Source organism: Sorex fumeus, unplaced genomic scaffold (assembly GCF_029834395.1).
Source record: "Sorex fumeus unplaced genomic scaffold, SorFum_2.1 ptg000030l, whole genome shotgun sequence".
NCBI lineage: Eukaryota > Metazoa > Chordata > Mammalia > Eulipotyphla > Soricidae > Sorex > Sorex fumeus.
In genome coordinates this window covers 18,257,889-18,271,465 of record NW_026606087.1, presented here as the reverse complement: position 1 = coordinate 18,271,465, position 13,577 = coordinate 18,257,889, and the positions used below count along the sequence as shown (strand labels likewise).

At 56.2% G+C, this 13,577-nt stretch overlaps 1 protein-coding gene across 3 annotated transcripts; it reads left to right on the top strand.

Annotated features, from left to right (window-relative positions):
- The first annotated feature begins 60 nt into the window (after window positions 1–60).
- UCP3 (uncoupling protein 3) lies at window positions 61–11,827 on the top strand. Of its 3 annotated transcripts, XR_008792646.1 has the most exons (8): window positions 61–172; window positions 5,988–6,186; window positions 6,502–6,703; window positions 6,835–7,035; window positions 7,279–7,380; window positions 8,787–8,967; window positions 9,370–9,481; window positions 11,054–11,159. XR_008792646.1 is itself a non-coding variant. In XM_056116089.1 (7 exons), exons 2-7 carry the CDS (start codon window positions 6,061–6,063, stop codon window positions 11,166–11,168), a joined length of 804 nt encoding a protein of 267 aa, XP_055972064.1. In that variant the 5' UTR covers window positions 61–172; window positions 5,988–6,060; the 3' UTR covers window positions 11,169–11,827. The 3 variants fall into 3 exon arrangements, 2 of the variants coding, with proteins under 2 accessions (XP_055972064.1, XP_055972063.1); XM_056116089.1 differs by lacking the exon at window positions 9,370–9,481 and having other exon boundaries at window positions 6,625–6,703; window positions 11,054–11,827; XM_056116088.1 differs by lacking the exon at window positions 9,370–9,481 and having other exon boundaries at window positions 11,054–11,827.
- Window positions 11,828–13,577: the final 1,750 nt, after the last annotated feature.

The following is a 13,577-nucleotide window of genomic DNA, read 5'->3' as shown; positions in this document are numbered from 1 at the left end:
AAAGTTTCAGGTCAGCGGGGCTATAAAGAGAGGTGCCAAGCCCCACAGGCAGAGCAGCAGTGAATGGCAAGGAGGCGAGTCGCTCTCTGCTCCCCTTGCTGGGGTGGAGCCCTGCACAGCCCTCAGGAGCCCGGGGCTGCCCTGGCCCAGGCCCGCCACCGCCACCGTGCAGGTAAGCTCTGGAGGGCCCCGCTTCCAGCTTCCAGCATCCAGCACCCCTGTCCAGACGAGGGAGCTCCCCCACAGAGCCCCAGCCCGGGGGTGGGGGTGCAGGGGGCAGGGCACGGTGGCAGGGCTGGGACTCCCCCTGCAGCCCCACCCCAAGGGTCCCCTCCCAGTTCTCCCCGCCCCCTGGCTCTGCCGGATGACCCTGTGGATTGTGGCAGATGCGGGCCAGAATCCCAGCACGCCCAGGAAGGGGCCCCGAGGAGGGAGACGGGAGTGACAGGGTGCCCCTATGAGATCGCTCGTAGAACTGTCCGCCCAGGTAGCCCCTTCTGCAGGGATGCTGGGGGGCTGGGCTTGCCGGAGGTGGAGTTGGAGCTGGAGGGTGATAAGGGAAAGCGCAGGCACGGTGTCTGGAATCGGGTCCTCGAACCCGTCTCCAGAGTCACCACCAGGAACACGCTTCTAACGAGAGCTCCAGGCCGGCTCAGCCCGCAGCAGGCTCTGTGGGACTGAGCGGGGAGAAATTCATGCTGGTTGCGGGGACACTTTGCTCTCCTGAGATCGGACTCTGGGTGCTTGGACACACCTGGCTCCAGCCCTCAGCCTCCACCCATCTAGGAAGCAAGAATAACCAGCAGTGACCAAGTTGGTGCTGCAAGCAGGGACATCCCAGGTGCCACCGCTCCTCACACCAGCCCCCCGCGTGCCCCCCACCCGCCCCAAGCTCTAGAGGGATCCCCGCTCTCCATTGCTTCTCACTGGGCCCGAGGCCAAGGGGAAGCGGCCTGCTGGGTTCTTCGGGTCCCACGCAAGAGGGTGGGAGGGGGAGGTTGGGGAACACCCGCTCCTGCAGGCAGCACCTCCCACGTGTCTCCTTGGGCCACTGGGAACAGGATCCAGCCCTGGCTTTCCGCCCTCCGAAGGCTCTGCCCAGGCAGCAGTGAGCGCCTCTCACTGCTCCGCTGCTGCCGCTGAAGCCCTGGTTCCGGGCACACCCTCCCCTCCTGGTCAGCACCAGCCTGCAGCAGCATGTAGATCTGCCTGGACGCAACCAGCCTCCCCCTCTCCGCCACACTCACACCTGGCTGCGGGCGGCTCAGATTTCATTCCTCACGGTCCCTTCAGCAAGTGGGGGGTGAGGGGGGTCTTTGTCAACTGGTGGTCCTGAGGACCCTCCAGCTCTGGGTCATGCCAGTAGGAGGCTGCAGAGAGGAGGGGGCGCTCTCCTGAGCCCCCATCCCCAGAGGGGAGACCACATGAAGGATGGGATGGAGACGAAGAGGTTGGGAAGGAAAGTGCCACTTGCTGGTACATCCTTCAGGCCAGGGGGTCCTGGACTCCCGCGGAGATCTAGACCCTGCCCATAGCTCCATGAAGCACAGCTAGCACCAGACATGCTCCACCAGGAGCTGAGGACACAGCATGCCTGGTATCCCACAGCTGTGACAGGGTCCTCCCCGGGGCTCACTGTGACCCGACAGGTCCCGGGGCATTTTGAAAGTAGAAAGGAAGGGGCTGGACCGATAGTACAGTGGGTAGTGCTTTTGCCTTGCACATGGCTGACCCGGGTTCGATCCCCATCATCCCATAGCGTTTCCTGAGCACAGCCAGGAGTAATTTCTGAGTGCAGAACCAGGAGTAACCCCTGAGCACTGCTGGGTGTGGCCCAAATACCAAACAGGAAAAAAAGAGAAAAATGTGGAGTGAGGGGGGCAGAGCAATAGTACAGCGGGTAGGGCGTCTGCCTTGCATGCGTTTGACCTGGGTTTGATTCCCAGCACCCCATATGGACCCCGAGCACAGCCAGGAGTAATTCCTGAGTGCAGAGCCAGGAGTAACCCCTGAATATCGCCAGGTGTGACACCCCCCCCCGCCCCCAAAAAACCTGGTATGTTTAAAAAAATAAAGTGGAGTGAGGGGCCACATGATAGCACAGCGGGGAGGGTATTTGCCTTGCACACGGCCAACCCGGGTTCGATCCCCAGCATCCCGTATGTTCCCTCAAGCACTGCCAGGAGTAATTCTTGAGTGCAGAGCCAGGAGTAACCCCTGAGCATCTCCTGGTGTGACCCCTCCCAAAAAAAAATAGGGAAGTGAAAATCTCTAACTCCATCCATAGCCAGCAGAGGATCTGAAGGAGGGCACTGGGCAGCCTGCAAGAGGCCCAGGGTAGTGCGCCTCAGTCTCCTCCTGATCCTGGCCCCTCCCTGTGCCTGGGCTGGGCCCAAGAGTTGTACAGCGGTGCCCTATGTATGCAGTTTTTAACTGTGGCCCCCCTCCGATATCCTGGGAGCCTGTAGGGGGGTATATAGCCCTCAGCTGAGAAATGTTGCTCCGGAGAACACAGTCCCCAGGGCTGGCTGGAGGGGAGAGCACTGCAGAAGGAGTGAAGGACTGCCTGGGACCGGGGGCAGGTTTTCTTCATCAACACGCCGAAGCCCCCAGCCTTCCTCGCTACTCTTGCATGGGCTCAGCCCCCAGTTCCTACAGATGGGCATGTGGAGCGTTTAATTCCTGCCCTCATGGAAAAGGCGCCCACCCAATGCATCCCCAAGGCCCTTGCAGCGAATGTTTGGTGGGAACATTTTTGTTTTCCAAGACCTGATCAGACACATTGGCATACATGTGAGACACCCCCACACAGCCCGAGGGACATAGCACAGATGTTTTGGCCTCGTCTCCAGTGCTCTCCGCGTGCCAACAGCAGAAGCCAGAACGGGCGTGTCTGAAGCTCCAGAGGCTACAGCGAGGACTTTGGACATTGTTCTGACTTAGGGGGTCATTGAAACCAGGGAACATGGGAGTGGCATGCCCTGATTCATGTGTGCTCGGACACCAGCCGAGGTCTCTGCAGCATCTGCCCGGAGGCCTGACACTCCAGCTCAGAATCTCGTTCTCTTTGCTGCATGGACCATGCAAATGCTGTGCCATTATATGGAAATGACAGCATCGAGATCTTTATTTGGGGGCCACACTTGGCAGTGTGCAGGGGCTAATCAGATCCTCTGCCGCACTGCCAAGTGCAGTGTGCACTTGACTAAGTGCTCAACGGTGATTTCTGCTGGTGCTGGGGGACCATGAGGTCCCAGGAGTGGAACCAGGGCACCCACATGCCACACTTGTTTTTGTTTGTTTGTTCGTTTTGTTTTGTTTTGTTTTGTTTTGTTGCTTTTTGGGTCATACCCGGTGATGCACAGGGGTTACTCCTGGCTCTGCACTCAGAAATTACTCCTGGCGGTGCTCGGGGACCATATGGGATGCTGGGAATCAACCCAGGTCAGCCGCGTGCAAGGCAAATGCCCTACCCACTGTGCTATCACTCCTGCCCCTGCATGTCACACTTGTGCTCAACCCTCTGCACTCTCTCCCCAACCCAACCCCATCTACTGGGTCCCAGTTTCTTTCCAAGTGAATGACAGGTTCTTATCCCTATTTGACCAGGAGGGTCAGTGGCATCTCTGAGGTCTGAAGAGAGGACAGGAGCCCAGCTCTCCCCCTTGCCCCGAGATGTCCTCCCTCCCCATGGAGAACTCACTCTGCCTCCATCAGTCCTGCGAGACTGACCCAGGTGTGAGGACACTAAGGCTAAGGATCTCTGCCCTCTGAGGGGTTGACAGAGGGGGTGCCAGCGGGTGTGACTGCCAGGAGAGAACCTTGGCACCAGGGGCCCAGATGTCTGGGTTCTGGAAGGTAGAGCTACCTGTGACAGGGGTGGCAGTCCCCAAGGTAAGCAAGGCTGACCCAGGACCATCAGAGGTCAACGGGGCCCCATCGCCAATTGTGAGAGATGGGCACAGGTGTATGTGGTACACTCTCTCTCTCTGTCTCTCTCTGTCTCTGTCTCTCTCTCCTCCCCCTCCTCCTCTTCCTCCTCCTCCTCCCCCAGCTCTTTGGTTTTTGGGCCACACCCAGCAGTGTTTGAGTGTTACTCCTAACTCTGCACTCGGGGATCACTCCTAGTGGTGCTCAGGAAACCATATGGGATGCCGGGGACCGAACCAACATGTTGGCTATGTGCTAGGCAAACACCCTATCTGCTGTGGTATCTCTCTGGCCCCTGGGGGGCACATTCCCTTGACCCACAATGAATATACCTCTAAGAATGGCACCTTGGGAGGGGTGAGAAAGATAAAAGCATCATTCAGACATCGGCCATGGAACCCCCTCCAGTTCCACATCCCCCTGAGTCCTGCAAGAGACATATTCTGAGCTGCAGAGATAGCTCAGGGGTAAGGCACTTGCCTTACATGCGGTCTACCCAGGTTTTGATTTCTGGCACTGCATGTGATCCTCTGAGCCTACCAGGGGTGATTCTTGAGCACAGAATCAGCAGTAAGCCCCCAAGTACCACTCTGTGTCATGCCCAAAAGAAGCTGTGGATGGAATCACAGACTCCAGACGTTCGGTGCACAGCAATCCTGCTGAGATTTTTTTTCTGTTTGAGTATCAGTCATGGTCCTCCCGTTGTTCATCGATTTGCTCGAGTGGGCCCAGTAACGTCTCCATCGTGAGACTTGTTGTTACTGTGTTCGGCATATTGAATACGTCACGGGGAGCTTGCCAGGCTTTGCCATGTGGACTCTCAGTAGCTTGCCAGGCTCTCCGAGAGGGGCAGAGGAATCAAACTTGGGTCGGCCGTATTGGCTGCGTGCAAGGCAAACACCCTACCGCTGTGCTATCGCTCCAGCCCATTTGAGTATAAAGAAGAGAATCTTTTTTTTTTTTTTTTAATAATTTATTTATTTATTGAATCACTGTGGGAAAAGTTACAGAGCTTTCGGGTTTAGGTCTCAGTCATGTAGATACCGAACACATTTCCCTTTACCAATACTCATTTTTAACCCCGAACCCCAATAGACCCCCACCTCCCACCCCTCCCAATTCAAGAAGAGAATCTTCAGTGGGGTGGGGAGAGAGTTTGCAGGTACCTGCGATCAAACCTCGGCACCACGTGCCTCCCCTGTTCCCAGAAAGCAAGTGGTCCCCATCATTGAACCACCCGGCCAGCCAAGTATCCCCAGAAGTAGCTCCTGGGCCATGGAGCGCCACATGGGAGACCCCAACAGGGCCTGCCCACGCTGCTTTGTAGCACAGAAACATGGTGAGACTGATAGTGGGGTCTCTGCTGTTTTCCTTCATCCAGATTAAAAGGCTGCAGAGATAAGGGGATACAGCCCCTCCTCCCCCAGAGCAAGCCTTTCCCAGAAGCAGGAGCTGGGCAGGAGAGTGGGACTGTGGGGTGGGGTGGGGTGGGGTGGAGACAGGGGTGGCCCCCACTGAGCCGGGTAGTGACCCCTTCCATGTAAGAAGAACCACCCAGCTGGGGGAGTGAGAGCAAGAGGAGGTCAAGGGGGCTCACTAGAGGGAAGGGATAGGACAGGGGTGATGTTTTTTATTGTTTGTTTTTGTTTTTTTTTTTATTAGTGAGACACCATGAGGTACAGTTGTAGACTTACAAATTTTTGTGCTTGGGTTTCAATTATACAATGATCAAACACCCATCCCTCCACCAGTGCCCATTTCCCACCACCACGGATCCCAGTATCCCTCCCACCCCCCATCCCCCCATCCCACCCTGCCTCTGTGGCAGGGCATTCCCCTTTGTTCTCTCTCTCATTTTGGGTATTGTGGTTTGCAAAAGAGGCATTGAGTGGCAATCATATTTGGTCTATGGTCTACTTTCAGCATGCTTCTCCCATGCTGGGAGGATTGGACAGGGGTGATGTTTACAAGCGAAATTCACCCAGATCTACTGGGGGAGCCAGGCGACAGCCCTGAAGGCTGGTCCCATCTGCCTCCTTCCTCTGTGCCTCCCTCAGCCTTCCCCCTGCGCTGAAGCAGCCTCCCTACCGCCCTGTGCCCTGAGAGGGACAGGCAGAGCCTTCCACGACCATGGTGGCAATGACCCCCTCAGAGGTGCCGCCCACCACAGCGGTGAAGTTCCTGGGGGCGGGCACGGCCGCCTGCTTTGCTGACCTCCTCACCTTCCCGCTGGACACAGCCAAGGTCCGCCTGCAGGTAGGACCCCGCTCCTCGGTGCCTCCTCCCTGGAGCCCTCCTCCCTCCTCATCCTCCTCCCATCCGGGGCACCCCAGACAGCCGTTCTGAGCTCCCTGCAGGATCTAGCCCTGCGTTCAGACTAAGACTGGCCCCTGCCCAGCAGGAGGGAAGCGATGGGTCCTCTGGGCACTCCGTGCCCATAGCGCGGACGCCTCACTTGTGGCCCAAAGCGCCGCCGCTCTTCCCGGACGGGCAGCGCCCCCGCGAGGGGACCCCTCCCCGCCTGGCCCAGCGCCCCCAGCCCCTCACGCCCCCGCCGTGGGTGTCGCTCAGATCCAGGGGGAGAACCCGGCGGCGCGGAGCGCGCAGTACCGCGGCGTGCTGGGCACGATCGTGACCATGGTGCGCACCGAGGGCCCCCGCAGCCCCTACAACGGGCTGGTGGCGGGCCTGCAGCGCCAGATGAGCTTCGCCTCCATCCGCATCGGCCTCTACGACTCGGTCAAGCAGCTCTACACCCCCAAAGGATCGGACCGTGAGTGTCCGGATCCCGGGGATTCCGAGGGGGCGCGGGCCGGGGGGCGCGGTCACTCTGAGCAGCTGTCCAGGAGCTCCGGAGCCCAAGGCCAGAGGCAGGCCCCCACACCAGCGCTCCTTCCCCCGCAGACTGCGGCATCACCACCCGCATCCTGGCCGGCTGCACCACGGGCGCCCTGGCGGTCACCTGCGCGCAACCCACCGACGTGGTGAAGGTGCGGTTCCAGGCCAGCGTGCAGCAGGGGCCCGGAAGCCCTCGGAAGTACAGTGGGACGATGGACGCCTACAGGACCATCGCCCGAGAAGAGGGGCTCCGGGGCCTGTGGAAAGGTGGGTCCCCATGCCAGAAGCTTCTCCTCCCCAAAGCCGGGCAGAGTAGTGAACTCTGGGGCTGGAGGGATAGTAAGTACAATGGGTAGGGTGCTTGCCTTGCATACAGTAGACCCAAGTTCCATAGTCCCATGGGGTCCTGGGACACCCCACAGTGACCCTACCACACTGGGGCCTGGGGTCCTGTAGAAAAAGGTCCCCTTTCCCCCTCCCCCATCCATCAGCCTGTCCCCCTCCACACAGGAACTATGCCCAACATCACGAGGAACGCCATTGTCAACTGTGCCGAGATGGTGACCTACGACATCATCAAGGAGAAGCTGTTAGAGTATGGACTGCTCACCGGTGAGGCCCTGGAGTCCAGCAGATGCCCCCTGCTAGCAGGGGTGGTGGGAATTCCAGGGTGGGCGGCGAGCAAAGGGGCAGGGAGAGGACCTCAGGAAAAGTGCTGGTCCGGAGGAGGGAGGTAGCCCAGCAGTGAGGGTGCATCTGTGCACCTGGATGACCCACGTTCAATCCCCGGCACCCCATAAGGTCCCTCACACCCTGTCAGGAGTAACCCCCAAGTGCAAAGCCAGGTGTAAAGCCCTAAGCACTGTTGTTTGGGCCAGAGCAATAGTATAGCTGGTAAGGGGCCTGCCTTGCACACAGCCAACTGAGGTTCGATCCCTAGCATTCCATATGGTCCCCTGAGCACTGCCAGGAGTAAATTCTGAGCACAGAGACAGGAGTATCCAATAACCCCTGAGCATTGCTAGGTGTGTGGCCCAAAAAAACAAAAAGTTCTGGCCAGCACCACTTCCGAGAGAGACCTTTTTTTTTTTTTTTTTTTTTTTTTTGCTTTTTGCGTCACGCCCAGCGATGCACAGGGGTTACTCCTGGCTCTGCACTCAGGAATTATTCCTGGCGGTGCTCAGGGGACTATATGGGATGCTGGGAATTGAACCCAGGTCGGCCACGTGCAAGGCAAACTCCCTACCCGCTGTGCTATTGCTCCAGCATCGAGAGATACCCTTTTGGGGGCGGTTTGGGGACTGTGAGGTGCCGGAGTTGGAACCAGGGCTCCAGCTCCCACATGCAAAGCTGGTGCTCAGCCCTTGAAGTCATGTCCGTGGCCCCCGTGTTCCCCCTATATGAGGGCCTCAGACTGGAACGGGCCCCATCCCTAGCCAGTCCGCCAAAACTGCCAAGAGCTCAGCCCTGGGCTGTGGAGACATGGAAAGTCTGCCCTTTTCCTCAAGTTGGGTACCAAGAGGCACAAGGGCAACAGAGGGCTCAGGGCAGGAGCTGGAGAGATAGCACAGTGGGGAGAGCTCTTGTCCTGCACACCGCTGACCCAGGTTCAATCCATATCATCTCATATGGTTCCCTGAGCACCACCAACAGTGATTCCTGAGTGCAGAGCCAGGAGCAACCCCTGAGCATCGCTGGGTGTGCCCTCCCTCCCCTCAAAAAAAGAAAAGGAGAGGGGCTGGAGCAATAGCACAGCGGGTAGGGTGTTTGCCTCGCACGTGGCTGACCCAGGTTCGATTCCCAGCATCCCATATGATCCCCTGAGCACCGCCAGGAGTAATTCCTGAGTACATGAGCCAGGAGTAACACCCTGTGCAATACCGGGTGTGACCCAAAAAGAAAAAAAAAGAAAGAAAAGAAAAGAACAGAACAGAAAAGAAAAGAAAAGAAAAGGAAAGAAAAGAAAAGGAGAGCCAGGGTACTCCCGTCTCACTACCCAACACCCACTCTTCCTCCAGACAACTTCCCCTGCCACTTTGTCTCCGCCTTTGGAGCCGGCTTCTGTGCCACGGTGGTGGCATCCCCGGTGGACGTGGTGAAGACCCGGTATATGAACTCACCCCCAGGCCAGTACCGCAGCCCCCTGGACTGTATGACGAAGATGGTGGCCCAGGAGGGCCCCACAGCCTTCTATAAAGGGTGAGCCTCCCAGAGAACCCGGCACCTGGCCGCCCTCCCTCCCCTGCTCCCCCAGTGTCCCCTTCTCTCTCTCTCCACCCCTCTTCCTTCCATTAGAAAGTACCTACCACGGCTCAATCTGGGGATGCCGTGGGGAGCGGTACAGACATGAAGGCCACAGATGAGTATAAAATGAGGGAAATTTAAAGAACAAAAAATGGACCTCATCTGACTGGGAGGATCAAGGAAGGCTTAACCCCCTTAAAAAAAAAAAAGAATCTAGTCAGAGGTCATTGTATCTCAGGTGCCAGGGGGGAAGGGTGGTTGATCCTCCTGACACGCTCCCCCCACTCACTGTGACTGACTCACTGACGGCAGCTCACGGGCCCATACGTGCCTTGTTTTCTCCCTTCGGTGTTGTAGTGTTTCCTGTTCCCTCTGCACGGACGCGTGTCCCAGAGCCTCGACATGCTCTACACCTTAGTCATCCTGCGAGGCCAGTTCCAGTGCCGCCTCCTCCCGGACACTCTCAGGCGTAAGCCTTCCCGTCTCCCTGTGTGCTTCGATACCACTTCCTCTGCCCTGTTCTGACAGGATTTGCTGCCTCCTACTTTGTGTTACAGTGTTTGTGAATCTGTGTGACTCCCGGGGCTTCAGAGCCAGCTCCTTAAAGCTAAGGTGTGGTGACTTCTGGACCTTCCATTCTCTGGGGTCCCTGGCACAAAGCTGGCACCCCACGTAGGTTCTGATCACCGTGATCACTCAGTCAGAGTTAGGCGTCATTCAGACTAAGCATATGACTTATGAGATCAGCCAGTCCCCACACGGAGGAAGAGACAGAGACACAGGCTAAGTAACTGGCCCAACCACAGAATCCAAAAGGAGAACCACAGCTAACACCAGCTACTGACACCCTACAGCACGTTGTCTAAACTGGCTAGTTCTTTCCCTGGGTGCCTTGTTCACCACCCCATGACCCATTTATAATAGAGAGCTTCTGGGTGCCCAGAGTTCATTTCACTGGACCCAACAATCTAGCTCTTGACTCTGGGAAGAACAAAATAACCCATTTCGCCTAACTATTCTTTTCCTGGAAGTACCTCTATTGTTCCAATCTTTGGCTGCAGCCACTGTCTCCAGGCTGTCTCTTCCCTCAGAGAGCTATGACAAGTGGATGACATCTGTAAACCTTCACAGACCTCGGTCCTGTGCTGAGTGCTTTAATGAGTTCCTTTCATTCCCCACCACAGCTCTTTGAGGGAGAGAGACTGATACTCGCTTTTCAGAGGAGGAAACCAAGACTCAGGAAGATTAAGCCAAGGTCTTAGAACAACACACGGGTAAACCTCTGATTTCAACCCAACTCTGACCTGAGGGTTCACAGTCATCGCCACCATGCTGCCCCCACTGAGGGGTGTCAGCTGAGGGGTTCAGGAGAGATGTTGTGAGGCATGAGATTGTGGTGCCCTGGCTGACCCGCAGAGCCCAGAGAAGCCAGTCAGGGAGGAGGAGATGGAAAGACTTCCCAAGAATACACATCCACGTAGACAAAGGCCAGGAAGTGAGGATGGCCAGACCAGTGTGCACTAGCAGAAGATTAGCAGAGGAAGAGGCCGAAAAGGAGGGCCAGACGGGGACAGGCTAGGCCCCACTGAAGGGAAGGACTCTGTGGAGATGAGCTCATGTGGTGTCCCACTGTCTTTGTCCTGTCCTCGCCCACATTCTCAGAGTCCAGACTCGACGTGAATGACCCAGAAGCAGCCGGCAGCAGGTCAGACAGTTCCCTGGAACCCGGTCTCTGGCCTTTGATGATCTCTGTGGTTGTAACACAGCTGAGCTCCTTGAGTTTGATCCTGAGGAAGACAGTTCTGGGGACAAGAGAGGGGTGAGGTGGGGCTGCCTGACAGTCACCCAGCTCACAACCTTCCTTTCTTTTCCTGACTGCCACCTCCGCCTGAGTCCCCGCAGCAGACAGAGAAGCCAACACTTCTCAGACAACGCGGGTGACTCGCAGAAGTCCAGGCCCCTCAGCCCTGCCGCTGAGAGAGGTCCATGTGGGGCTCTGCATCTGTCCCTTCACTCACGTTTTGGTCATCTCCCTCCTCAGGTTCACACCCTCCTTTTTGCGTTTGGGGGCCTGGAATGTGGTGATGTTCGTCACCTTCGAGCAGCTGAAACGGGCCCTGATGAAAGTTCAGATGTTACGGGAATCTCCGTTTTGAAAAAGGCCAGCGTAGACAGCTGAGAACAGACTGAGGCAGCAGGAAGGCCCCTCTGAGAGGACAGACCAACGCCCTTTGGGGAGCTGAATCCTGGCTGCTGGCTCAGGAAACTCGAAAAGAAGAAGGATCCAGTCTTCAGTGCTGTCTTAAGAACACCTCTGTGTTTTGCACTGACAAGAAGGAAAATAAATTATGTTAATTTTTTTTAACCCTCTAGGTTGGATGCCTAACATTTAGGCACAAGGAAATCAGCCAAGACAGATCCACATGGATAAAATCAATGGACATTTACAAATCTAGCTCCCTGAAAAAAAAAATCGGATTAGATGATGGGTTATAAAGAGGAAAGTGTGGGTCACCAGCAGTGACCCCAGACACCCGTGGTGACCCGCTAAACTGTCTACAGAGACACATTCCAGGACAGCTCCCCAGTGTCCTGTGGATCATTGGTCCTGAGCCCAGTGTGTGCACAGCCCAATGGATTCTGGGAAATGTGAGACAAGACAAGAGGAACCCTTGAACCTACACCCCGAAAGTGCCACTGGGCCCTGTAGCGGGCACTCTAATGTTCCCTAGTGACCCTGAGCGTCCGAAGCAGCCTCACCCACTTTCCTGTGAAATGGGGCAAGCCCCACTATCACCTCCATGGAAGTGTTAAAAAGTCACTGTCAAAAAACCGTCACTGTCCTCCCGTTGTTCATCGATTTTGCTCGAGCGGGCCCAGTAACGTCTCCATTTTGAGACTTCTTATTACTGTGTTTGGCATATCAAATATGTCACGGGTAGCTGTCCAGGCTTTTGCCTTGCAGGTGAGATACTCTCGGTAGCTTGCCAGGCTCTCCGAGAGGGGCAGAAGAATCGAACCCTGGCTTGGCCAGGCTGGCTGTGCGCAAGGCAAATGCCCTACCGCTGTGCTATCGCTCCAGCTTAAAAAGGTGAGGCAAAAATATTTTAGAAAAGCTAAACTGTCCAAATGCAGAGAACTAGAGGAACCTGAGAGAGATCTGACTGGGACAGAGAGAAGCTACTAGGGAACTCAGGGATTTGGAGGGTTTGTTTTTGTTTTTGTTTTTTTTCATTTTTGCTTTGGGGGCCACACCCTGTGATGCTCAGGGCTTACTCCTGGCTCTGCGTTCAGGGATCACTCCTGGCAGTGCTGGGAGACCATACAGGATGCCAGGGATCAAACCTGGATTGGTTACATACAAACAAATGCCTTCCCCACTGTACTATCACTCTGGCCCCAGAAAGTATTTTTAAAGGTCACATTTGTCTAAAGGAGAGACCAAAAGCATGAGGGGCTCCAGAAGTGACACGGGGGCAGGAGCCCCAGCCCACGCGACCCCCAATCCCCGTGAGGCCCCTTGAGACTGTGAAGCTCAGCAGAGAGGGAAGGCCAGGCTGAGAGTCGAAGGCGGCAGCTTAGGCTGATTCTTGGGGAAATCATCATGACTCAATAAAGGAACTCACGCCCTGGATGTGGAGGCGGAAGCTGCCCCCTCCCGCCCCCCGTCTTCCTGGCCTCTGTACTGGACAGAGTCCCTTCCTCCCATCCAGTTTCCGGAGCTGTTCTACACCCCAGAGGGCTACCAGAAGCCTGTCCCTTTCTGAGCCTCAGACTGGGCATCCCTCAGGTGGCCACTGAGGATGGGGGTGGAGGTTCTGGAACGTCGTATTTTTTTTCCTTTCTGCTTCTTGGCCTGTAAGGTTCTGCTGACAGACGGGGGTTCAAACCTCCCCACTGACCAACCACTGGACACCCACTAAGAACCACTGGCCCTTGCTGCCCTACCTAGGGAGAGGACAGGGTGCTCTGCATCCCCCTTCCCTGCTCCGGATACAGGAAGAGTCAAATAGCCACATGCTGACTTTCTTTGTTTGTTCTGTTTCGGGGACACACCAGATGATGCTTAGGGGTTGTGCCTGGCTCCACACCCAGGAATCACTCCTGTGGTGGTACTTGGGGGAACATGTGGGATGCTGGGGATCAAACCCGGCCCCACCACATGCAGAGCAAGTGCCTTACCCAGTGCACTATCACTCCAGCCCCCATGCTGCTGTACTTTTAGACAATAACCCACATCAATTGCCTTCTGCAAACCGGAAAGTCCAGACAAAAGGAAAAAAATAAAAGATTTTTTAAATGTCTGGTTTGGCTTTTTAAAAGAGCAAAACACCCACATTTGTAAGGTTCTTCTTCTGAACTGAGTGACACGTGCCTCATTCTGAAAGTCCAGGCCTCAGCTTGGAAGTTCCCAAAAGCCTCAGGCTGGTGGCCATGACTATTCACAGTGACATTAACTCGTCTCTTCCCAGAACCCGCTGCTGAGATGGAAACATTCTCCTTGTTTCATGGGGTACAGCAGCCTCGTGACCCCCAAGTCCAGGTTTTGAAGAAGGGAAAGGAAG